Genomic DNA, 24,835 nt, shown 5'->3' with positions numbered 1-24,835 from the left:
CAAACTAACTAAAAGCTAATATTTACAATAGATTACAATAGATAACCATTAAATAGAAATAGAAACTATCTATTAATTACAATAGATAACCATTAAATAGAAATAGAAACTATCTATTATCATAATACCCTCTCTTAATGGTTAATTTATCTGCAAGACCAAGTTGTCCTCTAAATTTGACAAACTTACCTAGACCAAGAGGCTTGGTGAGAAAGTCTGCAGTCTGATTCGTTGTAGGAACATACTGCAAGTCTATTGTCTTGTCTTCAACCATTTGTTGTATGTAGTGATAGTGAACCCACATGCTTGGTTCGTTCATGGAAAACTGAATTTCGTGCTAACTTGCTAACACCTTTGTTATTAACAAACAAAGTGGTTGCTCGTGTTGGTGATAGCTACATATCCCCAAGCATTCGACAAAGCCAAATAGCTTCACAACCTACGTAGAGGAGAGAGAAAATGACCACTACTTCTTATCGGTCCATGTAACGGCACCAAATCTCAAACTAAACACATCCAAAAGTTGACTTTTTATCGTCAACAAAACCTGCCCAATCTAAATCTGTGAACCATTGAGTTTAGGATTAGAACTCTATAAGTAAAGAAGTACATAATCTGTAGTGCCCTTGACATAACGAAGCACACTCTTTACTACCATCCATTGATCAACCTTGGGAAATGTCATAAAGAGTGAGATGTAGCTGACTGTGAAGCTAATATCAGTTCTAGTAGCAGAGAGGTAGATGAGGTTGCCTACCAATTGCCTATATGTAATATCATCAACTGAAGGAGAATCAAACTTCGCTGATAACTTAAGACCTTTCTCTATGGGTGTAGATGCAGGCTTGCAATCTTGCATACGAAACTGTCTAACTGAGCCCTAACATACTTTGGATTGAGAAAGGAATATACTAGAAGATTGTTACCAAACCTCAACACCTAGGCAATAATGCATGAGCCCAAGGTCAATCATATCAAAAGACTGGCATAAACTCTGTATAATTCCTTGAATCAAAGAAGTTGAACTGCCAGCGATGATCAAATCATCCACCTAAATGACCATATGGATGATGTCAGTGCCAATAGTCTTAATGTACAAATCTAAGTCTGAAGAACTCCTCTAGAAGCCTTGATCATTTAAGTACTTATCAATTCTCATGTACCATGCCTTAGGGGTGTACTTAAACCATAGAGAGCTTTCACCAGTCTAAGAACCAGGTGTTCATTACCAGTAATCTTGAAACTAGGAGGTTGTGTCATGTAGACGTCTTCTTGTAAATCACCATTCAGGAAAGCATTCTTGACATCCATTTGATGGACCTTCCTGCCAAACTGTGTTGTCATGGCTAGGACTAATCTGATTGTGCTCATCTTTTTCGTAAAAGCAAAGGTCTTCTCATAATCAATAACCTGACGTTGAGAAAAGCCCTTTGCAACTAAACGGGCTTTGTACTTATCCAAAGTACCATCAAACTTGTATTTGATTTTGTAGACCCATTTGCAACTAATGGGTTTCTTCCTAGGTAGAAGATCATAAAGGAATCAGGTGTTATTCTTCAACAAGCTCTGGTGTTCAGACTTCATGGCATGTTCCCACTCTGGAATTCCTTTAGCCTCGGAGTATCTTTGCGGTCCAAACACACAACAATCACTGATATAACTTGAGTTGTTGGAGCTATTGGAGCCCTCCCATTAGGTGGACCTAATGGAAGCCGAACTCCCAAATCATGAGCCTTCACAGGCTGATCTGTTGGATCAAGAATACGAGAAATAGGCATGAATGGTCCTCGTTGCTCATCAAAGACTACATCACAATTGTACAGGAAAGGAGATGTCTCAAAGTCAACCAAGCAGTAAGCTTTGTGAAGACTACAAGTATCCAACAAGAACAAGTTTCTAACTCTTGGCATCCAACTTGGTGCATGACGCATCAGGGATCCAAACGGAGGCAAGAAAGCCACAAACCTTCAAGTGACTGAATTTGGGCTTGCAACCTAACCAGGCCTCTTCTAGAGTCTTACCTTTGACCGCCAAAGTGGGTGACTAGTTCAAAAGGTAAACTGCAGTGTTAACTACTTCAGCTCAAAACTTCTTTGAAACATGTTTGTGGTTGAGCATTGATCAAGCCATCTCAGTGATTGTTTTGTTCTGACATTCAGCTACACTATTTTGTTGTGGTGTGTGGGGTGTGATTAACTGGTGCTTGATACTATGAGTATCACAGAAGCTAGAGAATTCACTAGAACAAAATTCCCCCCATTATCTAACCTATAGATTTCCTAGACTCTTTTTCAACTGAGGTTAAAACTTCTAAAATACAATAAATGCTTCTAATTTCTTTTTAAGAAAATAGAGCCCCGTTTTTCTACTGAAATCATCAACAAACAACAGACAGTACCTCGATCCAAGAATAGGAGTTTCATAGGGCTGCAAGTATCGGCATGAACAAGCTAAAGTACCTAAGAAGCCCACCATGAATCGTCACTTTTGAAATGTGTGCGATGTTGCTTCCCAGCCTGGCATGCATCACAAACTCCAAGTTGTTGAGTCTAAATCTTTGGCAATCTGAGGACAAGCTATTCCTGAGTAAGCTAAGAGATATAATGCACATTTACGTGCCCATATTGTTGATGCCAAAGTGATCTGATAGAAGACTGTCGAGCAGCCATAGCTAAGTCCTGAGAATCACCAAAATCATTAAGTCTGAAAAGACCATGATCCTCAAGACCAACTGCAACAACAAACTAAGTCCTATTAGTGATGGTGCACTAATGTCAATTGAAAGTGACATCCAACCGTGGAGTGTCGCAACAACTGACTGACTAAGAGTAGATTTAGTTCCATCCCTGGAACATAGTACATATCGAGGAAAATGGGATTCCTCCCAACATTGTACTCTTCCCCTCCACCAAAAATAACTGAATCTAAAAAAGGCGAGCAATCAGTGAACCAGTCTCAACAGTGAGTGAAATGACGAGAGGCACCTAAATCAATGTACCAGGCACACGACTTCACATGATATGTAGGTCTTTTAGCCATAAAGGCGTAAAAGGCAGATTTTGTATGCTCGGTGTGCTCTACATTGTTTGCTTTTCGCTGTGAACCAGGTTGCTTAGATTGGGCAGCTACACATATCCGACATTCAACCTTCATGTGGCCATACTTGTGGTAATAGTTGCATTGAATGTTCTTTTTCTTGGAGCTTTCTAATGCTAGAGCGGAGGACTTCTGCTGAGACGACTATTGTGAATCAAACTTGCCCTTATCCTTCTAGAAGGATTTAGTAGCAAAGGTTTACTATATGGGGGTGGCACTGGAACTGCTATCGTATTGCTATTTCCACCAATCTTACTGAATCATAAATGTGCAAAGATCTGTGAACTTCAAATCAACACCAATAGAAGTGATGTTGAGAGTCGCGATAAATTGCTTGTAGGACTTGGGTAAACTTTTGAGGGTTATTACCACAATGTCATCTTCCTCCATCTTGTGTCCAATGGCAAGCAATTGATCATGAATTTGCTGAATCTTATTCAAGTGTTCCTAGAGCGATTTCCACTCATCCATGACAATAGAAAACGAGGTGTTCTTTGAGAGAAGTCCATGCTTTTTGAAATAGAATTTGATCATAAATTTAGAATATAAAAAGGTAAACTTATAATTGTAATTATAAAAGAATAAAAATTAAAACTTAGTTAGGTTTAATGAATCGTCAAGGGGCATGAAATGAAAAGTTGTGACTCTATCAAACGCGAGATACAAAGAAAGAAAGAAATTATTTTAGCATCTACGAGGCTAAATATAGTCTACGGGACAGGCTGCCTCACAAACTGATTTTCTGCATTTCAACCATTTTCTTATGCAGCTTGAAGATGAGTAACCCAACTGCTCCACTGTCCCCTTGCTGAATAAATGACATCCAAGTGTTAATTGTCAAGATATAGAAGGGAGGAGAGAAATGAAAGGAGAAAGAGAAGGAAGAGAAAGGGTAAGGTGTGAATCAAAAAGGAATCAATGGTAAAGAGGTATTATCATAAGCAATCAGAAGAGCTTTCAAATTCAGATATAAATATATTAACCAGCAACCTAGATATCTCTCTGAATAGTGTAGCATGAGATATAATGCATTATGTCTTGACCAAGGCATTATTGAAGAATATTATATTGCTAATATTATATCTGTAGTATACATTGTTGTTCTTGTCACAATTTTATATAGGCATCATAGAGTAGATGTAATGACTCCTTCAAAGCTTCATCCAATCTGCGACTCTATCATGGAGGGGAGATGTGAGCATGTAAGGAAGGCAAGTAGCCGAGCGGTCCATTCAAATTAAATAGGGGGCCGAATGAGGGATATACTTCCATGGCCCTTAGGAGGCCAATTAGACAGATATACCTCTGTGCCAAATCGAGGCCGATACGACGAATGTATCCGTGCTGCTTAGCAGGCTGAATGATAGATGCACTTCCCCTATACTCAATGGATAGGCTTAAGGAGTCTTGTAGGATCTCTTGTGGGCTTCATATAGCAGATGAGTCATTGGATAAGGCATCAAAATAATCCCACATATACTATGATTATTATGATTTTTGTAATTTGATTATATGATTACTAATGTGATTGCAGATTCTAAATCAAGAGACTTGGTTAAATTTCCATTTCCAAGCACAATCCAAACCCACTTTGGGAATTTTTGGGTAAATCAAGTAAAGCCCTAATAGAAGGCGTTACATGATACAGTTTTCTGACACAGATTTCATGATTTTGGTTTGGTGTGAGTTTCCTTGGAGTGTGGTTTGAGTGTGACAAGCTTTGGAGGCTTTTACAAAATGCTGGTGTGGATTTTCAGAATATCTGGTTTCCATATTATAGTGTTCATAACTTCGTGAGTTTGGTGTGTTTTGATCATAGTAACGAGAATCGGAATCATATCAGAATCGGCGCGGCTGAATTGAATCGTAAATCAGGGGTGAATCGCCGGTGAATCGGCGATGAATTGGCAAATTTGAAAAAACCCTTTAAATGTAGAGATTTTAACAATTTAAGACTTATTTCATGCACCCTTTATTGAATATAACTTAAACACACTACAATATCATCAAAGTGAAGTTAAAACTTAACATACATAAACATGAAACATAAAATCCATCACATACGTAACTATGTTATCATTATGTACTAAAATGTAAATTGTAGGCTAGCTGAAGTAAATAAAAATCAAATGATCATAATGATTCAAATCATAGAATGTATGTAAGATGAAATCATGAAGATCTATAAGACATCAAATCATAAATGTATGTATAAATCTAAGATGAAGATCCATGAAAGTTTGAAACGTATGTTTATCAGTGATTCAGTATCACTATCAATATGTATACAGTGTAAACAAAATATAAAAACAAAGCTCCAGCTCAAGCCTCATCATCCTCATCATCATCCTCTAGCTCTGTTGCAGCTTCAACCTCAGCCTCTGAGTATCCAATGTGCCTATGAGAAGGGTGTCTAAGGTAGGTCCTAGAGGACCGCCGAGCCATGTCCCCTGCATGGGCAATGGGCTCACAAACAAGGTCACTAGGGCCTGCGTCTGTGCGTGCGCGTGTGCGTCTACCAATGCCTGAATGTGCTCTAGATACCTCCTCTGCCATGGCCACAGCCTCAGCCTCTACATCCACCTGGTCAACCCACGCGCGGTCTTCCTCAGTGAAGACTGATTCCACGGTCTCTGTGATCCACTCTGATTCTAGATCAATCTCCTCCAGAATGATCGAAGAGGAGTCAGCGCCCAAGATCTGTCTGATCCTAAGACGAAGGTTGTAATGAACGAAGACAAGATCATTCAACCTCTACACTGTCAACCTATTTCTCCTCTTCGAGTGGATGTGCTCGAACATGGACCAATTGCGCTCACATCCAGAAGCGCTACTCGGCTGACTCAGAATACGAATGGCAATTTTTTGAAGGTTTGGGGTTGTGGCCCCAAACATTTGCCACTATCTATCTGAAATAAGGAAAAACAAAAACAATTAGTCTCTTTTACAAATTACAACTCTAAAATTAATGCATTATATAATCAACTTTAAGTTTAGAATCTAGATTCATGAACATTGAATATATTATTTAATTTTTACCTGGCTGTAATGTTGTCTGAGCATTTATGGCCATCCTGCCAGAGAAAAGTGGCCCTTCTTTATTGTTGAACAACTCTAGCTCAACAATCGCAGCAGCGCTATTTTCATCGCTACTCAACCTCTGAATCACTATGTATAAACCATTGAGAACCTCCACATCCGCCTTGAACTCAGGACGGAAACGAAATGCCGAATTCAGATAGTAAGTTGCTGCATGGATAGGTCGATGGAGTTGATTCTGCCATCTCCTATCGATGATGTCCCAAATAGGGCCATACCTCTCCTGCACTCCTGCATATTGGGCTCTGATGGCCTCCTTGGCCCTATCCATGCCCTCATAAATGTAGCCCATAGAGGACTTCTCCCCATCAGCAATTTGTAGCAAAGCTACAAGGGGCTCAGTGATCTACATATAAAGTAAAACGAAAAATTTGAGTCAAAACCTAAATATAAAATAATATAACTTAAAGTAAAAGTAAAATACTAAATGTTAAATTGCAATAAATTTACCTTTTTGATTTCTCTAGCGGGTTTCCAAAAACCATCCTCATCAAATATGCAATCCGCCACATCTAACCCTACAGTGGTCGTAGCATAGGAAGAGCAAATCCACTCCTACCCAACAAACATGCTCCTCAATCCATCCCTTGATGTCAACAAGGACTGCAAGGTGATGAAATTCGAGGCAAACCTCGTGATACCTAGGCGAGCTAACTCCTTGCCTCTTGTGTACTTCCTCATTGTGCTAAGGACAAATGAATGATTATAAATGAACTTGCATATGTTTTTTGCCCTTTCCACACATGACTTGACAAACTCAAGTTTGTCAATTTCCTCCAACATGAGGTCAATGCAGTGTGCCGCACAAGGGGACCAAAATATGGTGGGGTGCCTCTCCATCAAAAGTTTACCTACAACAATTTTAAGTTAATTAGAAATTCAAATTTCAAAATTCAAATAAATATATTTTCAAAACTTGAAAATTTAAAAGTTTACTTGCAGCAACATAACTTGCTGCATTATCCGTCACCACCTCGATCACATTTTGTTCCCCCACCTCTGCTATGACTTCCTCAATAGCCTCACATAAGTATGTAGCATTTTTTACATGTGTGGAAGCATCAGTGGATTTGATGAACATGGTATATCCTACAAGTAACAAAACAACGAATTATAATATTAAATGGATCATCAACAAATTAGCATTCAACAAATCAAAATTTACAATTATGTATGTAGGAAAGTAGAATGATCAATCACCTCCACAGGATACAAAAAAATTGAGGAGTGTTCTATTCCTCCTATCTGTCCAACCATCAATCATGATGGTGCAACCCTTTGCAATCCACTTCTTTCGGTTCTCCTCGAGGTCAACCCTCATGTCCTCTACCATCTCATCCAAGAGGTATCCGCTCAACTCAGCCTCAGTTGGGGTTTTAAACCCCGGACCACAAATAGCAACTGCATCTATCATATTCTGCCAATAAGGAGCCCTATCACAAATAAAAATTTAGATGTCAAAGACTCAAATTATAAAACAAGTAGATATAATTAAAGTTTTACTTTTACTTTTAATTTTAACTTTAAAGAAAACAAAGAAAAAAGAATCAATTACATGGCTGCAATAAATGGAATGTTGCAAAAGTACCAAAATTTGCATATCTCCTTTCTGGCAGCATCATGAATCTCCTTGTTCAAACCCATGCCCTCAAGCGTGGGTTGGGAACCAAGAGTAGTGCGGGGCACAAAGTAACTATCCATTTTGTTTTTCCGCACTCTAGGCTGCAATAGGTTGGTGTGGGACTTTGTCTCAGTATGTGACCGCCTAGCACTAGCACTAGCACGAGCAGAAGAACTAGGATAAAAAGGAGGCCTAGAAGAACCCTCTCCAACACAACCTACGGAATTGGAAGCTGATGCAGATGCAGATGTGGATGTGGCTGCGAATGCGAGAACATGGGAGCCAATACCCCTTAACCCTTCAACTTGCATTTTCCTATTTACTTTGTCTTTTTCAATTTTTTCTAATGCCATTCAATTTTTTCTAATGCCATTAAGCAAGTGCGTTTTGCCTCAAGAGTTTGGTGAGTGCAAACTGTAACATCGTGTCCAGGTATACCAGCAATGTGGAATTTCAATCTATAAATACTACAAGAAGTTATTTTTTGTTTACAAAACATACATTTTGTTTGACATACATTTTGTTTGATATTTGGTTCTTCCAGGAAACTTTTCGTTATATTTCCAACATTCATCTTTTTTACCCATTGCGAATTTGCGAAAAATGAGAGCAAAGGCTACTGCAATAAAAAAAATTATGTTAAATATCAAAGTTTGAAGCTAATAAAAACTACAAAACAACAAACCCTACTTTGCAACTTAGTAAAAATAAAGAACATTCAAGATTTACACTAAAAATCTTGAAAACTATAGAAATTTAACAAAAAATGCATAATACACTAAGAATTTAACGAAAAATGCATAATACACTAACATGCAAGAAAAAAATGAGCACTTACCTCTTGCAAATGAGTTGAGGAGTGTTGATATTGGCTCCTTAATGCTCCCAATGTGTCATGTCCCCTTTCTAGCGACATAACTTTAACAGGGAATTTGCCTATCATCGACTCTCGTAAGCAAATGCTTTTGGAAAGAGAGTCATTTTATTTCCAGATGGTTACATTTTTTTTGCTCTCGGAGAATAATAAATCTGTAAGTGGGGCCTACTTGTTCTAATATTAAATTAAGGTTGTACTTTAACTTTATAAAGTTATTTATTTAATTTTATAAAGTTAAACAATAATAAAAAGTACTTTTAAAAAAGACAATTTTGGAAGCTTCCAGTAACCTCTCAACAAAGTGAATAAATAGAGGACATGAGGCACCCATTGAAGCAAGCGATTTTGTGGATTCTACTATTTTTTTCATTTGGAGCAATTTGTGGTCTTCGGCTGCAAATTTCCATTAGGTCTTTGGGAACGAAAACTCCTTTGGATCTGCATAACTGAGGAAGTACGATATCTTCCGAAGGGTTGCACATTGGAGGTGGTCTTCAGCCATTTCATGTTGGGCTTATTTGCATTATTTGAAGGGTTACGATTTCTTGGAGTCCTGAGAATTGGTGAATTTGAAGGAAGCTGGGAAGATATCAATTTCTATATATCTGTCCCGATTTTCATGCTGAACCAGACGAATCAAGGGAAAAGACACCGTTTGCAAGCTGAAAAAAATATAATTAAAACCGCACCAAGTACGACAACTAGGGCAGACCCGAATTATTTACAATATAGTCTAGTCCGTTATTTTCAAGACGGACATTATCATAAATCTGTGCGGCAGTTGGCACCAGCGTTTACACAGATTGAAGGAAGGCGAGATTGAAATAACTGGGAGACGAGCTCCATCATTCGAAACCGCAGGATCTAACACCAGCACCCGCAGACATTTAAAAAGAATCACAGGAGGGCACAGGCCGGAATTGGAACCAATCACAATCGACTGAGACGTGGAAAGAATGCCGAACGCCTGAAGGAGCCATTGAAGCTGTAGGTACCGGTACTATGGAAAATGTCTGGACGCGAGCTGAAGTCACGACACCGTAGCAAGACTACGAATCAGCCAGAGGATTTTTTCGTTAGGGAAAGACAATAAACTAACAAGGGCGGGTGTTATTCCAAGATTGTTGAACGAGCCACGACCCAGGTTCATTTCACAATAATTTGGTTATTATTGAGATAGTCAATATATGTATTTGTTCCAGATAATGTTTTTCTTCAGTATTACGGGTTTATGATATTCAATTTGGTGAATCATTTGAGACATTGCACTTACCCTTGAATAGTTGCATGTTTAATTTGACAAAAATTCATAGCATAGTATCTTCCATAATCGCATTCTCAGACTACAAGACAGGTGCTTGGCAAATTGTCTCAAGATTAAGCATTGGTTTTTAGAAAATTTAATAGTTAGGGTCATTTCACAATGCAATTGATGGGCTCCCCAAATGGCCTTCTAATCTCTTTGGTGCTCTTCCTTTTTGCCAGTTAGAAACCTATGGCTTTTATTTTCTCTTCTTCTCTCTCACTTTTCCTCTCTTCTACTCATGCTTAACAAATAGAAGGCCCTTTAGGGCTATAACAAAGAGAATAGGTCAAAAAGAAAATTAAAAAAACAAGTTATTTTTTTAAAATTTCCAACTCCATACTTTACGTGCCGCGGCCGATTTCCTAGCGATTTTTTGAGCCGATTTATGCGATTCATGCGATTTTTGCATGAATCGCCGATATCAGCGATTTTTGCATGAATCGCCGATATCAGCGATTCATGCGATTCACCCAAGAAAAATTGGCTATGGCGATTTTTGATTCAAAAAAAATGCCTAGGGTGAATCTGATCAGTGAATTGCCGATTCACACGATTTTTAGGCGATTCTCGTTACTATGGTTTTGATAACTTTTGAGATGACATGTTCAATTCGAAGAAGTATTGATTTATTAAGAAAATCACCCCTTTGCTTTGGGTGCACCTTCTTGCTAGCACATGGGAGTTTGGAAGGTTAAATCTGCTATTGGAAGGTTTGAAAGTAAATCTTTGGTGGCACCTTATGTTGGTGTTTGACTTAACAAGGAGCTGGAGCACTTTGGAGATTGTTGGTAGCTTGTGATATAATGACAATCAATCCATAAATCGGCCCAGTCATCTTTGGACACCTAGTTGGTGCTGGGTAAATTTCGGACCAATGTATTAAAATGTATGGTGATCATTTACAGGTCTGCAATGTTTGTAATCAATAAACATAATGATGTTATGTAATCTGTTTTTGAAGAGCTGATTATAATCTTGATGAATCTATGCTTTAATCTTTCAATATAATATTTCATGAATGTTTCCATAAATAATTGCAATGAGATATTGAATGAAATCTGAAAACAATAAAGTCAATCAGCAAACAGACCATCATCATTTCCTTTGAATCATTCAATCAGCAAACAAAGTTTCATAAAAAAATCGGGTGTGGTTATTATGCTTTTTGCCCTCACTAGGCTATTGTGCTCACAGACTTGAACAATTCATGTTAAAGCTATCAGTGTTAAAATTTGTTAAAGTTCATGTTTTAGACTCTCATTGAGGTGTAAGTTCAAGGTCTTTGGGTCTCTGTTGAACCACTGAGTCCACGGGCTTGGATTGTTTGGATAATGCAGATGCTGAGGATGAGATCCCTAATTTGTGGTCTCACCTGTCCTGGGCCAGATTAAAAAGCTCCCACCATTCACCATTAAAATAAAGAAATTGGAAAAAGTGAAAATAACGCATCGATATGAAAGATACAGGAAAACTGAATCTCTGAGTACAGAAACTGTCAAGTAACTGCAGAATCTTAACAAAATGCAAACAGCAAGCTTTAGACAAACATGTGCAACCATTTAAGCAGAGCGTGCAAATCACTAATGCAAGAGCTGCCAAAAGTTTATTAAGGAAAAAAATGACTCTTGGATTTTGTGCATATTCAATAGCTTAAGAGTCTAAGACCTATATATTTCATTTCTCACAACATCAATGAATGTATTGGGCCATAAAGTTTCCACAAATGTGACATTTGCTTAGATTTCTATCTTTTCAGGTAACTTTTAGAACTAATGAAAAAACAATAAATTACTCACCTTGCATGTCACCCTGAAAAATGAAGTTTCACTACGACCTTTGACACCCTTACCAGCAGTCATCTCTCTAGGCTTTTTACCAAGTGCAATTTTCTTTGCCAGCTTCTCTTGTTCACGGGCTTCTTTGGCTAGCCGTTTCTACATTGTATTTTCAACAGATATGAAACTCTTGTTAGAACAAAGCTCAGTAAATCTGCAAGAACATTTCCACTATAATAGATTGGTCCATATTGAAACAAAACTGAATAAATTTGCAAAGTCCAGTCCAACAGAATTGAAAAGGAGTTTGAAACGAAATTAGCAGACAAATTTTTTTATGATAAGTACATGTATCTTCATGAAAAAGACTGTTTCAAATCACTCTGTCAGCATTTCAGTTCGGAATTTTTACCAGCCTAATATTCCATGGATGTCAATGGAATCCAGCTAAAAAGTTTGCCCTTAGGTTCACTATCATCAAAGAAAGTTGCCATGAGTACATATAAAAGATATTGGTTTTATTACAATGCTGTTACTAGGGTTTGGAATTAAAAAATTACTTTCTTAAACATATGGACAGAGTTTTACAAAGATAACAGCACGTAGTTTAGAATTAAGACCCTGCTCTCTGTTTATAAAATTATTAGCTACCTGAAACATTGCAAACACTTTCAGCTATCTTTGAGAAGTGTTGAGTTTGTGACGATCTCAGACTTTTTTGTCAGATGAAAATACTCCAGACACCCATGATACATTCTATTTTTTTACTGTCACTGAGTTTGTTATGATTTTTAGCAAAACTTTCAGACAACTTTTTGTACTCTTTTGGTAAACTTTATAGGTAAAAAATTGTAGAAGATCAAGCTCACTATAGACTAAGAAGTTATTGTGAGTTTTTAATTTCACTATGACAAAAAATTTAATTCTTTGGATCACCTGCAGGTAATTTTAATACTAAACTAGTTCCAAATAATTCATCTAACAGGTAGTGGTTCACAATGACTTTTCATTGAGAAAAATAAGACAGACCTCTCGATCCTTCGCCGATTCAAAATCATCATACAGCTCTGCATCGACCCGCTCCCGATCTATCAAGCCAATCATGGTATTGAACTCCCCTTTAGTAATCTCCTCTCTGTAAAAACAGATAAAATATAGTTTAACATAAGGCTGCTGAAATTTGCAAGTTTCCATGTCCTCTAGGACTAAGAATCACACATTTCTTTTTTTCACAGATTATAAAGAGACCAATAGATATATTATCTAGAGTAGTCAACAAATAAAAGAGAAAAGGTGATAGAAATTTCAAAAGTTCAAGTTGCAAATTTACATCAGATTATCCACGATTTACAGACAGAAGCATTGGTAGGCATTTAATTGATTATTTGTGGATTATACCTAATTATTTGCAGGCCTGTAGCAATGTAAATTTAACATCATGTAGTAGTACTTGCCAACAATACTTAAACGCTTACTTACTTTATCTCAGCTGTTTATGTTTAAAACTTTAAATCTGACACTATATGTAGTTAAAGAGATAACAACACAATGGTTACATGCCAAATTTTGTTATGACTTACACCTATCTACTGTCTTTGTGGGTTCTTCTAAACAATATTATATTTTTGGTGAACATTATGTCAAGTTACTATGTTTCTGAAATTCCAGTTATCACTGGATATGAAGCACATTTTTGTACAAAAATAAACTTCTAATATCTGTAAAAGTAAATAAAAAATTGTATGAGAGTAGTCTAAATTTTGCCACCCTGAGGCAAGTGCTCTGTGCATACCATTTCATCATTTAGGTTATAGGCTTACCAAGATTTTGGATATTTAACTTCTAGAGATGTTATGAGTCTGGACCATGTGAGGGTTGTACAACTGGTATCAGCACATATACAGATATCAAATATTAGGTGTTAAATAAATAATTCATGATGAAACACAGATAATCAAATTTAATTATTCAAGTCATGAACATACAAGAAACCATTATATTTAAATTTTGTGTAATGGATCGGTATTCCATTGCCTTAGACGAACAAGGGTCATAAATACTGTTTTCACATTTATAGATGTCACCAAAAATTCTACCAGATCATTATTAACGTCACACATATTGACTACAGTTGACCTGTTTTGCTCAGAGAAACATTGTTTATAACATCGAATGTCTTCCTTGATAACAAGTCAATGACACCTGCATATTTCTATGATCTATGATATGCACTGAAGCCCTTTGCAGACCATAGAATTGTTTGTTGGGAAGAAGAGCTCCGTACAGAGATACAACCCAATGTAGCTGTCGGACATTTATATTGCCCTCAGGCGGCTTTTGTTTGCTTATTTTGTCGAAATGTCAATATCCCTCTGTCTTCACGAACACATTTAACTCAAAAAAATTCAATCACTAGAGTCTGGAAAATGAAGAGAGTTCAGGTTGATCTCACACCCAGATAATATAAAAAACAATCCTAGCATGAAACATGAAAACTTTCAACACGTTGCAAAAACAAATTTAGGCATGTTTGAGTTGTGTTGCCAATTCTTAGCAGGTCGTGATAGTCTTGCAAATCTGGATATATCTTGGAAAACTTTGCCAAGTTTCAAACACCCATTCAACTCCCTCATACAGGGGTTGATGTGAGCAAGACTTGGAACTAGTTGTGAGACCTAACAAGTCCTGCTACTGCATATCCAACTGGTTGAAAAACCTTAATAAGGTAAAAAAAAAAAAAAATCTGTTACACTCTCCTCTCCATCATTACATAATCAGACAGTGCTCTCATCTGATTCTGAACCAATGCCTCTAGCCTTTGTAATCACTCCAAAGTAACACAGCCCTAGTTCATGATTAAACCTTATATGCAGCATCATTGGATTCCCACTCTTAGACATGCTTGCTCCAATTTCCTCTTCCATCATATGCATTCCAAAAAAGAGTGTGGGAATCCAAAAAAATGCAAGTGAAGATTGAGAATTCCCTAATTTGCAAGTGATCTCCCCCATTACATGCATATATATCCACTTCCTAACAACACCCTGCATCAGCCCATGTTGCAGTCATTTGTGCATTGTGTATTTATTTTTTCACATCTCAACGCAGTTATGTAGATATTTTTCTTTTTAGGTTTGTTTGATGAGCACTTAAACTAAGCAAACAACAATAATCTACTTTTTTGTAATAAAGCTTAATTGCATGGTATACTGTTGCCAGTCCCCAAAATTTCCAATTGCTTTTGCTCCTTGTTGCTTTTTCTATCCCACATACAAAACCTGATTGCGACTATCCAAAATGTAATGTTGGTCATTGTTTACCTCAATTATAATTTATATTACAGGCATTGAAGTTTCTTCTTTCCAATGGTATTCAAGGGTAAACCACCAGCCCATCTACCATATTGTAATAGAAATTTTCAACCAACTCTTTATCTTTTCAATTTAAAATTTCAAAGAGAATTTCAAAAATGTTTATGCATTATTATAACTCTTTTAAAATTTCTTAAGGCTTTAAAATGTACACGTGCATTAATAAGATTTAAATAACAAAGATTCGAGGTTAACTGAGACTTTCCTGCCTATGAAAATCTAGAATGAATAACATGGCAAACAATATCCTCTAGAGGCATTTCACTAGTAAAGATGAAAAGTGACACTTACATCGATCTATCTTGGATGATGAATGACAGATGAAAATCTAGAGCCATCAGGCAGAAGATTGAAGTTTTTAATTCCAGTGTTTCCTAGTTGCTTTATCAATTAGTTTTGTTTCATTTACAGAGGATAAGGCAGTCATTGTACTTTGTTAATGCTTTAACTGCTTTGGCAGTGCCTCGATATTTAAGCATTAAGAGGCATATGATAGAACCTCAGGATATACCGTCTAGACCAATTGAACAGATACAATGGACAGCCACCAGGTCTCTGGTTTGTCATTGCTCAGTTTTTCCAAATATAGATGTTTTTGTTTTAGACTTTTCGTCATAAATAATTCTTGCCCTCTACTGATGATCAATTTTAAATGATAACTATCGTAGGAATAATAATTAAAACATAGACAAAAGATAATATTGATTATTTTCCAAGTTTAGTATGCTTAGCCGATTGATAAGGTGAACCAATTACCATAATGAAAGAAAGTTCCAAACCCCACCGGACAAGCTTTTCATGCTAAAACACCTATATTAGTGTAGGTCACCCATACATCGCAAGAATGTCAAACGAAATGAAATCAAAGATTACTCCCCAGACAAGAACTCGATCCTGCCACTCTTTAAATATCTTAAAAGTAAAATTGATAATCTCCTGCATTCTTAAGATCATCAATGATGGAAATAAAAATCATAACTTAAGAGGCCATGCCTATCAGGCTTTTAACACAGATGTAAATCCTTTGTTACAAAATAAACATAGAATAACTAAAGCCTCTATCGAATGTGAGGCTTCCAGAGTCCATGAGAACGAGTAAAAAGCTTCTGGGAAAAAGTGTGTATCTTTAATTTTTATCTACCCACCAATTGAAAAAGCCAAAGATCTTGAAGAGGCAATTCAGATTGCAATTGAAACACTAACATGCTAACTTCGATAACGGGAAGTTCAGCAATGGACTCCGCAGAATCAAGCGCATTTTCCACGAGTTCGCGAACAGTCGTATAAAGACTCTTGCCCGGCTATGATACCAAACAAAAAGGCCAGATATCATTATCAAGATACATATTTCCATATATCATTATATATAAAAGCAAGTATGTACATATTACTGTTTATAACCAGCTTACTGTGTATATCATTCTATCTAAGCTAATAAGTGCGTACGTTTATCACTGTATCCATCCGAATACGTGTGAATACAACTGTACCCGTAAAAATAAATCTAGAAAAGAGTCATATATAAAGGTTGGAGAAAAAAGAGATGAGTACTTACATTATCGAACCCTGCAATATTTTTGTTCTCTGCGAAGAACTCTGCAGGGGACTCTGCAACAAAATTTTGAAATATGAGAAAAAAATCCTGAGAAAACTTATTCAGGTTTTCCGGAGGGAATAATTTGGAAGTAATTTGTTACTTTGTTTAAGAACGCTTTCTTTAGCGGTAGTTTTCGACTTGGCGCCTTTCTTCTGCTTGGGCTGTTCGAGTGGGGTGCCATCCATGCTGTCTAAATCCATGTCAGCCATTTTACTGGTTATTCCGTTCGTCTGCCGAGATAAATAAACCACTCTGGAGAAAACCGTTTCCCTCCCTCTGTTTCAGAAATTACCAGATATAAATGAAATCGTTTAAGCAAATGTATCGATTTCCGGAGACAGATTCAAAGAAAATAGATTCGTCTCAAACACGGGGGAATTCTTTTTTCATTTAAAGGGGTATTTCAGTATATTCAAAATATATGTGGTGCGACTCTTCAGGAATGTATAAAAGGAACAGTTCTTTTTTCATTTTTTTAAGCATGTTACTCATACGAGGTCAGATAGACAAATTTGTAGAAAACTATATTACTTTTGTTATTAGATTTTATTTAGCAGTTCATACTTTAATAGAGCAAGAGTCTATTTAGCAGTACAGCAAGAGTCTACAAACGTAATAGTAGATTTTGAGTTCTTAATTGGGAGGTCTTAGATTTGAATCTAATCAAGCTTAACTAATAATCAAAATAATTAATCACCATAAATATTAATTTAATTGACCAATCATGATATAGAATTTTTCAAACACTTTTTATTATTTTATATAGTTTTAATACATCTTGTAAATTTCTTATTTGAATTGAAAATTGTATCTCATAAATATTTATTATTGTATGTGTGGACGATACAATTTTTTTTTAATATTAACAATGTGAGGTTTGAACTAATGACCTCCTTTCGGAAGGAAGCCATACAATTGTCAAATCATAGTCACATCAATAGTTGAAAGGATATTTATTATTATTATTTTTTGTTCTATAGTATTTTAGTAATTCTATAATAAATTTTAAAATAATATTTTATTTAACATATTCAAGTGAACGTGCTTAAAATTTGTTTTGTTCAATTCATTTTATCAAATATTTTAAACTTCAAATTATGCATATAATTCTTATTTCAAATCAAATCTTTGATTTCTTTTAATTTCTTTTAGAAAATCTACATTAGACTTTTAATTTCTTTTGATTTCTTTTAATTTAGCATTTGCTTTAGCAATACTATACAATATAATTCTACATAGGTGCCGGTAGGCTAAGTATTATTATGATGATTTTTAAAATTTGTAATTATTAAAACTTTTCATTTCTATGGTAAGAATTAATCATCTTCACATTTAGATGCAAAAATAAATAAATTTCTAATTTGTATAAAATATTTTACCATAATTTTATTGGATGAGAGATTTTTTATTATTATTGTATTTTTTAATATCATTAAGTTAGTTTAGATTCTTCTATTTTTAATATTATATTTAATAAATATATCTTCTCATACAATTAAAAATGTTAAAATATATATGCTTATATTATACAATATACATTTCTAATACAATATATACTTTTATATACTTATATTATATTATTTTTAATATTATTATTCTCAACCAATAATTATAATTATAATAAAAGGCAGCGGCTTACAACACAATGGTAACTTGTGAGCCTCGCATGTGGGAGGTCTTGGGTTTGAATTTGTTGACAAAAATAAATAACTATAACAAATAACAATAACTAATCTAAGTTTCGACTAATCCAAAAAATAATAATTATAATGAAATTTTAATAAATTAAGTATACTTTATAATTAATAATTAGTAATTATAATAGTAAAAAAATTATAACTATGACTATTATTATATAAGATTATTATAATAACTATATGATATTTTTATTTTTTTAAATATTTTATATACTATAATAAATTTATTAAATTAAAATTGGATTTATACTAAAAACTAAAGGCAGGTACTAAGCCATTATGTGGCACTTGTTTAGAATGTGGGAGATTGAATAGTTTTTTAATCTTAGAAATGAGATGTGTATAAAGATAGTATATATTAATTTGTGTATATTTTATCTGTTAGTTTATTTAGTTATTAGTGTTTTTTAGGTACTAGTGGAAATTGGGAGTACACGTGGTCTATTTGCATACAAAAAGGATCAAGATACTAAATTGACATAATTTAACAAGTTGTGTTGTATATTATGTTTAATCTTGTAAACATTGAAAAATTTATCTTATCTTTACTTTTTTAGAGTCAATCATGTTTAAAACAAAATTCAATTATCTACTCATGCTTGATGTTTTTATTTGTTAGTACTTTTGTTTGTTTTTGCCTTGAAACATTTATCTTTGATCTTATTGTTGGTTCGTATTGCAAACTCTAGCTGCAATTTTCAGGTTACTTTGCGGTTACAACAAATTTAAATCTTTTATTTTCAACTTTGACATTGATTATAATGTGGCCTTGGTGCAAGAGCACAAGGAACATAGAGGATGATCGAGACCAATTATTGGCCAAAGCATGTAACAAGGTCATTTCAAGGCTATATATTTCATTTCCATGTTTATGTGATGTTATTTGATGTCATTGTATGGACAGTTTTTCAAATGTTAGGCATTTGGTGTCATATTGTAGTCATTTGGCCTATAAGGCCCTAGGATGGTAAAAGTGGTCAAACTGGTCTAAGCATGTTGATTTTGTATAGAAATAGTATTCAAAGGTTAATTAAAATATGTTCATCATGTCTACAAAGTATTATTGGTCATTATTTTAAAATATGCAAAAGTTGCATTTACATTGCAAAAGTTGTCAATGACAACTTTGCAATTTTGCACTAAATCATATCATTATGTAAGCAAAATAGGAAACCACCTTAGACATTGGATGCGGCAAGTTAAAAAATGATTGTAAATGCTCAAATATCCCTCTTTGGGTTGTAGGTAGGACAAATTGATCGATGCAAGAGGCAGTTCAATCAATAAAGTTGAAGTTTTCATGTCTTGATAGTTGTAATGTCATGTTTCAATGTTAATTTCAAAGCTTTTTTGGTATCTTTGTTGAAGATCATTCATTCTAAGTGTTAGAAAATTAAATCTAGATAATCTTGGCTTTGGAAGCATTGAATTTCATTATGATTTGACAGAGTTATAATGTTTTCTTTATTGATTGTTAAGACCCTCATTTAAGGTATTTATAGGTCAAGTAAAATGTAATCTCTACATTATTTCACACACAATAAAGCCATAAAATTGATAAAATGGTGGAGTGTGATGTAGTTCATGTAGTCAAAAAGTTCCAAGCTTCCATGAAGGATCTACACATGATTTTGATTAAAGAAAGATAGTAGTTGTTGAAAGGTGACTGAAACATTGTGAAGGATTTGCATGCGATTTTGATTAGAGAAAGATAGTTGTTGTTGAAAGGTGAATGAAACATTGTCCCAAAAAATATAGTCCGAGTGCAGGGCCCATATCTCACAAACCAACCATTGGATCTTTCCCATCTTTTGATATATTGTTGGGAGGCAAATTGTGAAGGACATAAGTAAATTGATAGAGTAAATTTGGTTAGATAAAAAGTTATAGGTGATTGTGTACGAGTCTATACGAATTCTAGAATGCTAGTAACTTTCATGCAAGACAGAGTGTTGGTGTAAATAAGTATTTACTTATTACACTTACTTAAGTTCACTTAGGTTAATGCATTATTTAATTATTTTGCATTATTTTATTATTATTTTAGGTGAGACACTTAGGAGTTTGTATACTCTCATTGAGTTACACAACTCTAATTATGCACATGGTGTCTACAAAATAGGAGTATGCATCATTCACTGAGTTGTCATGTTGACAACACAGTTATTTGCACTCCTAATTTAGCACATGTTGTCTACACCACTGATTTACGTGCTACACCATTGTAGGCTTATCCTCACATCATCGCACTTAATCCCGTGCTTAATGGAGAATAACCCATATCTGGTGGACATGTGCCTGGTTTTATGACATATTATGATGCTAACTTCTATGCATTCTAGAAGCTCTCTTGAGGCCTTTATATTTAGGCACTCCTAGTGTACTCTTAACCAGTTATTGAATGAATATTGTCATTCTGATCATACTTTGTCTATTTTGGTCTATTGTGTGCTTGTGTTGAGTTCTTTAGTTCTTGGGTGAATTCTGGCCTAAGCCAAATTATTACATGGTATCAAAGCCAAGGGAGATTCTCTACACGTAGCCATTCGAGACCGTTCATGCTTCAGCACCTCGACACAAATCCAGAGGATCCGCAAAAATTGGGAGCGTCTAGAGCCAGATCTAACTATAACAAATAACAATAACTAATCTAAGTTTCGACTAATCCAAAAAATAATAATTATAATGAAATTTTAAATTAAGTATACTTTATAATTAATAATTAGTAATTATAATAGTAAAAAAATTATAACTATGACTATTATTATATAAGATTATTATAATAACTATATGATATTTTTATTTATTAAAATATTTTATATACTATAATAAATTTATTAAATTAAAATTGGATTTATACTAAAAACTAAAGGCAGGTACTAAGCCATTATGTGGCACTTGTTTAGAATGTGGGAGATTGAATAGTTTTTTAATCTTAGACATGAGATGTGTATAAAGATAGTATTGACTAATTTGTGTATATTTTATCTGGTAGTTTATTTGGTTATTAGTGTTTTTTAGGTACTAGTGGAAATTGGGAGTACACGTGGTCTATTTGCATACAAAAAGGATCAAGATACTAAATTGACATAATTTAACAAGTTGTGTTGTATATTATGTTTAATCTTGTAAACATTGAAAAATTTATCTTATCTTTACTTTTTTAGAGTCAATCATGTTTAAAACAAAATTCAATTATCTACTCATGCTTGATGTTTTTATTTGTTAGTACTTTTGTTCGTTTTTGCCTTGAAACATTTATCTTTGATCTTATTGTTGGTTTGTATTGCAAACTCTAGCTGCAATTTTCAGGTTACTTTGCAGTTACAACAAATTTAAATCCTTTTATTTTCAACTTTGACATTGATTATAATGTGGCCTTGGTGCAAGAGCACCAGGAACATAGAGGATGATCCGGACCAATTATTGGCCAAAGCATGTAACGAGATCATTTCAAGGCTATATATTTCATTTCCATGTTTATGTGATGTTATTTGATGTCATTGTATGGACATTTTTTCAAATGTTAGGCATTTGGTGTCATATTGTAGTCATTTGGCCTATAAGGCCCTAGGATGGTAAAAGTGGTCAAACTGGTCTAAGTAGGTTGATTTTGTATAGAAATAGTATTCAAAGGTTAATTAAAATATGTTCATCATGTCTACAAAGTATTATTGGTCATTATTTTAAAATATGCAAAAGTTGCATTTACATTGCAAAAGTTGTCAATGACAACTTTGCAATTTTGCACTAAATCATATCATTATGTAAGCAAAATAGGAAACCACCTTAGACATTGGATGTGGGAAGTTAAAAAATGATTGTAAATGCTCAAATATCCCTCTCTGGGTTGTCGGTAGGACAAATTGATCGATGCAAGAGGTAGTTCAATCAATAAAGTTGAAGTTTTCATGTCTTGATAGTTGTAATGTCATGTTTCAATGTTAATTTCAAAGCTTTTTTGGTATCTTTGTTGAAGATCATTCATTCTAAGTGTTAGAAAATTAAATCTAGATAATCTTGGCTTTGGAAGCATTGAATTTCATTATGATTTGACAGAGTTATAATGTTTTCTTTATTGAGGTTAAGACCCTCGTTTAAGGTATTTATAGGTCAAGTAAAATGTAATCTCTACATTATTTCACACACAATAAAGCCATAAAATTGATAAAATGGTGGAGTGTGATGTATTTCATGTAGTCAAAAAGTTCCAAGCTTCATGAAGGATCTACACATGATTTTGATTAAAGAAAGATAGTAGTTGTTGAAAGGTGACTGAAACATTGTGAAGGATTTGCATGTGATTTTGATTAGAGAAAGATAGTTGTTGTTGAAAGGTGAATGAAACATTGTCCCAAAAAATATAGTCCGAGTGTGGGGCCCATATCTCACAAACCAACCATTGGATCTTTCCCATCTTTTGATATATTGTTGGGAGGCAAATTGTGAAGGACATAAGTAAATTGATAGAGTAAATTTGGTTAGATAAAAAGTTATAGGTGATTGTGTACGAGTCTATACGAATTCTAGAATGCTAGTAACTTTCATGCAAGACAGAGTGTTGGTGTAAATAAGTATTTACTTATTACACTTACTTAAGTTCACTTAGGTTAATGCATTATTTAATTATTTTGCATTATTTTATTATTATTTTAGGTGAGACACTTAGGAGTTTGTATACTCTCATTGAGTTACACAACTCTAATTATGCACATGGTGTCTACAAAATAGGAGTATGCATCATTCACTGAGTTGTCATGTTGACAACACAGTTATTTGCATTCCTAATTTAGCACATGTTGTCCACTGATTTGCATGCTACACCATTGTAGGCTTATCCTCACATCATCGCACTTAATCCCGTGCTTAATGGAGGATAACCCATATCTGGTGGACATGTGCCTGGTTTTATGACATATCATGATGTTGACTTCTATGCATTCTAGAAGCTCTCTTGAGGCCTTTATATTTAGGCACTCCTAGTGTACTCTTAACCAGTTATTGAATGAATATTGTCATTCTGATCATACTCTGTCTATTTTGGTCTACTGTGTGCTTGTGTTGAGTTCTTTAGTTCTTGGGTGAATTCTGGCCTAAGCTAAATTATTACATGGTATCAAAGCCAAGGGAGATTCTCTACACGTAGCCATTTGAGACCGTTCATGCTTCAGCACCTCAACACAAATCCAAAGGATTCGCAAAAATTGAGAGCGTCTAGAGCCAGATCTGACCTCTCCATTGCATCTGAAGTGTCGATTCAGTGAAGATCAACTATAAATTTGCCTATATTGGGTGAATTTGATCATGAGGCAAAAAAAATTTACAAATCGAAACCTAAAGGCCCCAATTTGCAGTGCGGGTATGGTCTTTTTCGGATCTATTTCATTGGGTTTTTAGATATGAATTTATTTTTCATGTCTGCGATCTGGATATTTTTGAAATTATTGCGATCTGGATATTTTCGAAATTATTTTTTGGATTTCTTCTAGTCAGAATTTTTTTTGCAGTATTGAGCTGTCAGATCCCGTACTACAATTTGGTGGTATTATTTTACATATTTCGTAGGGCTTAATTATTTAATCTACGAGTCTCTGCAATTAAATTGGGCGTCGAGTTATAATCTGCACAATCCTACCATACACCGAACAAGATAGTACCAAAGTGCAAACTGCACAATTCTCCGGCACATATCACTGAGCAACCGGCAGCTGAAACAAATATTTCATTGAGCACTTTCCACTCTGGAGGGCTGTGCTTTGCCAAAGGGTTCAAGCGCTATACATTTTATACATCGCATCATCCACTATCCCCATGAATGTGGGACAAAGTCTGCATACCTTCGACAAACGTGAAACTCATTTGGCGCTCGGACTTTATTTTTCGACGACACTGCTACCTTGGGCGAACGTGGCGAATATTGATTTCCCTATCTGCAGAAAGCGCAGAGCCCCATGGAATATCCAGCACCTAACACGTAGCATTATTTAACTCGTAACTGCTGAGTCCCCACCTATTCAGAGGACACGTCAGCACTCTTATCACCCTCGTCAACACCAATCAGCAGTCACGCAGACAACAGACCCTGCACAATCAGCCATCCCAGTCAACATCTGACTACGCACGCCATGTCATCATCGTACGCATGCGTGGATCTGACACATCGTCATTATCCATACAACGTGACATCATCTCAGGGGACAAAGTTGATGACATCATCCTATTTATGAGCTTAAATTTGATGCCATTTGGATGTCATTTATGAGCAAATTATTACTGCTATGACGGTCGTATGATCGTCAAATTTAACCTCATCATTCGCTGATGCAACCCCTCTCCAGATTCATTTTGATTTTTGTAGTCCGACTTTAAGAGGCTATAACTTGGACATCCGAGCTC

The 24,835-nt window shown here is 35.1% G+C and overlaps 2 protein-coding genes across 4 annotated transcripts in view; both read right to left on the bottom strand.

The window, feature by feature from the left end:
• The window catches only part of LOC149540081 (DNA topoisomerase 6 subunit B-like), a 95,173-nt gene extending 77,994 nt beyond the window's left edge, over positions 1-17,179 (bottom strand). Inside the window, exons 1-5 of one of the 3 annotated variants that reach the window (XM_089801278.1) lie at positions 16,843-17,179; positions 16,701-16,753; positions 16,349-16,446; positions 12,804-12,909; positions 11,796-11,933 (exon numbers count right to left, since the gene is read on the bottom strand). In XM_089801278.1, coding sequence (XP_089657404.1) covers positions 11,796-11,933; positions 12,804-12,909; positions 16,349-16,446; positions 16,701-16,753; positions 16,843-16,951 — 504 coding nt within the window. In that variant the 5' untranslated portion in view covers positions 16,952-17,179. Of the gene's footprint in view, positions 1-11,795; positions 11,934-12,803; positions 12,910-16,290; positions 16,447-16,700; positions 16,754-16,842 lie in introns of those variants that run through there. The other 2 variants (XM_089801279.1, XM_089801280.1) reach the window with 2 other exon arrangements.
• On the bottom strand, positions 5,284-8,127 carry LOC149540082 (uncharacterized). The gene is made up of 6 exons (XM_089800283.1): positions 7,751-8,127; positions 7,396-7,628; positions 7,132-7,284; positions 6,646-7,046; positions 6,136-6,541; positions 5,284-6,005 (listed from the first exon to the last, which is right to left on the bottom strand). Exons 1-4 carry the CDS (start codon positions 8,125-8,127, stop codon positions 6,751-6,753), a joined length of 1,059 nt encoding a protein of 352 aa, XP_089656409.1. The 3' UTR covers positions 5,284-6,005; positions 6,136-6,541; positions 6,646-6,750.
• Positions 17,180-24,835: the final 7,656 nt, after the last annotated feature.

This window comes from Cupressus sempervirens, chromosome 9 (assembly GCF_028749045.1).
Source record: "Cupressus sempervirens isolate cs-2001-9-10 chromosome 9, ASM2874904v1, whole genome shotgun sequence".
Classification (NCBI taxonomy): Eukaryota; Viridiplantae; Streptophyta; class Pinopsida; order Cupressales; family Cupressaceae; genus Cupressus; species Cupressus sempervirens.
This window is presented reverse-complemented; position numbering and strand designations above follow the sequence as displayed.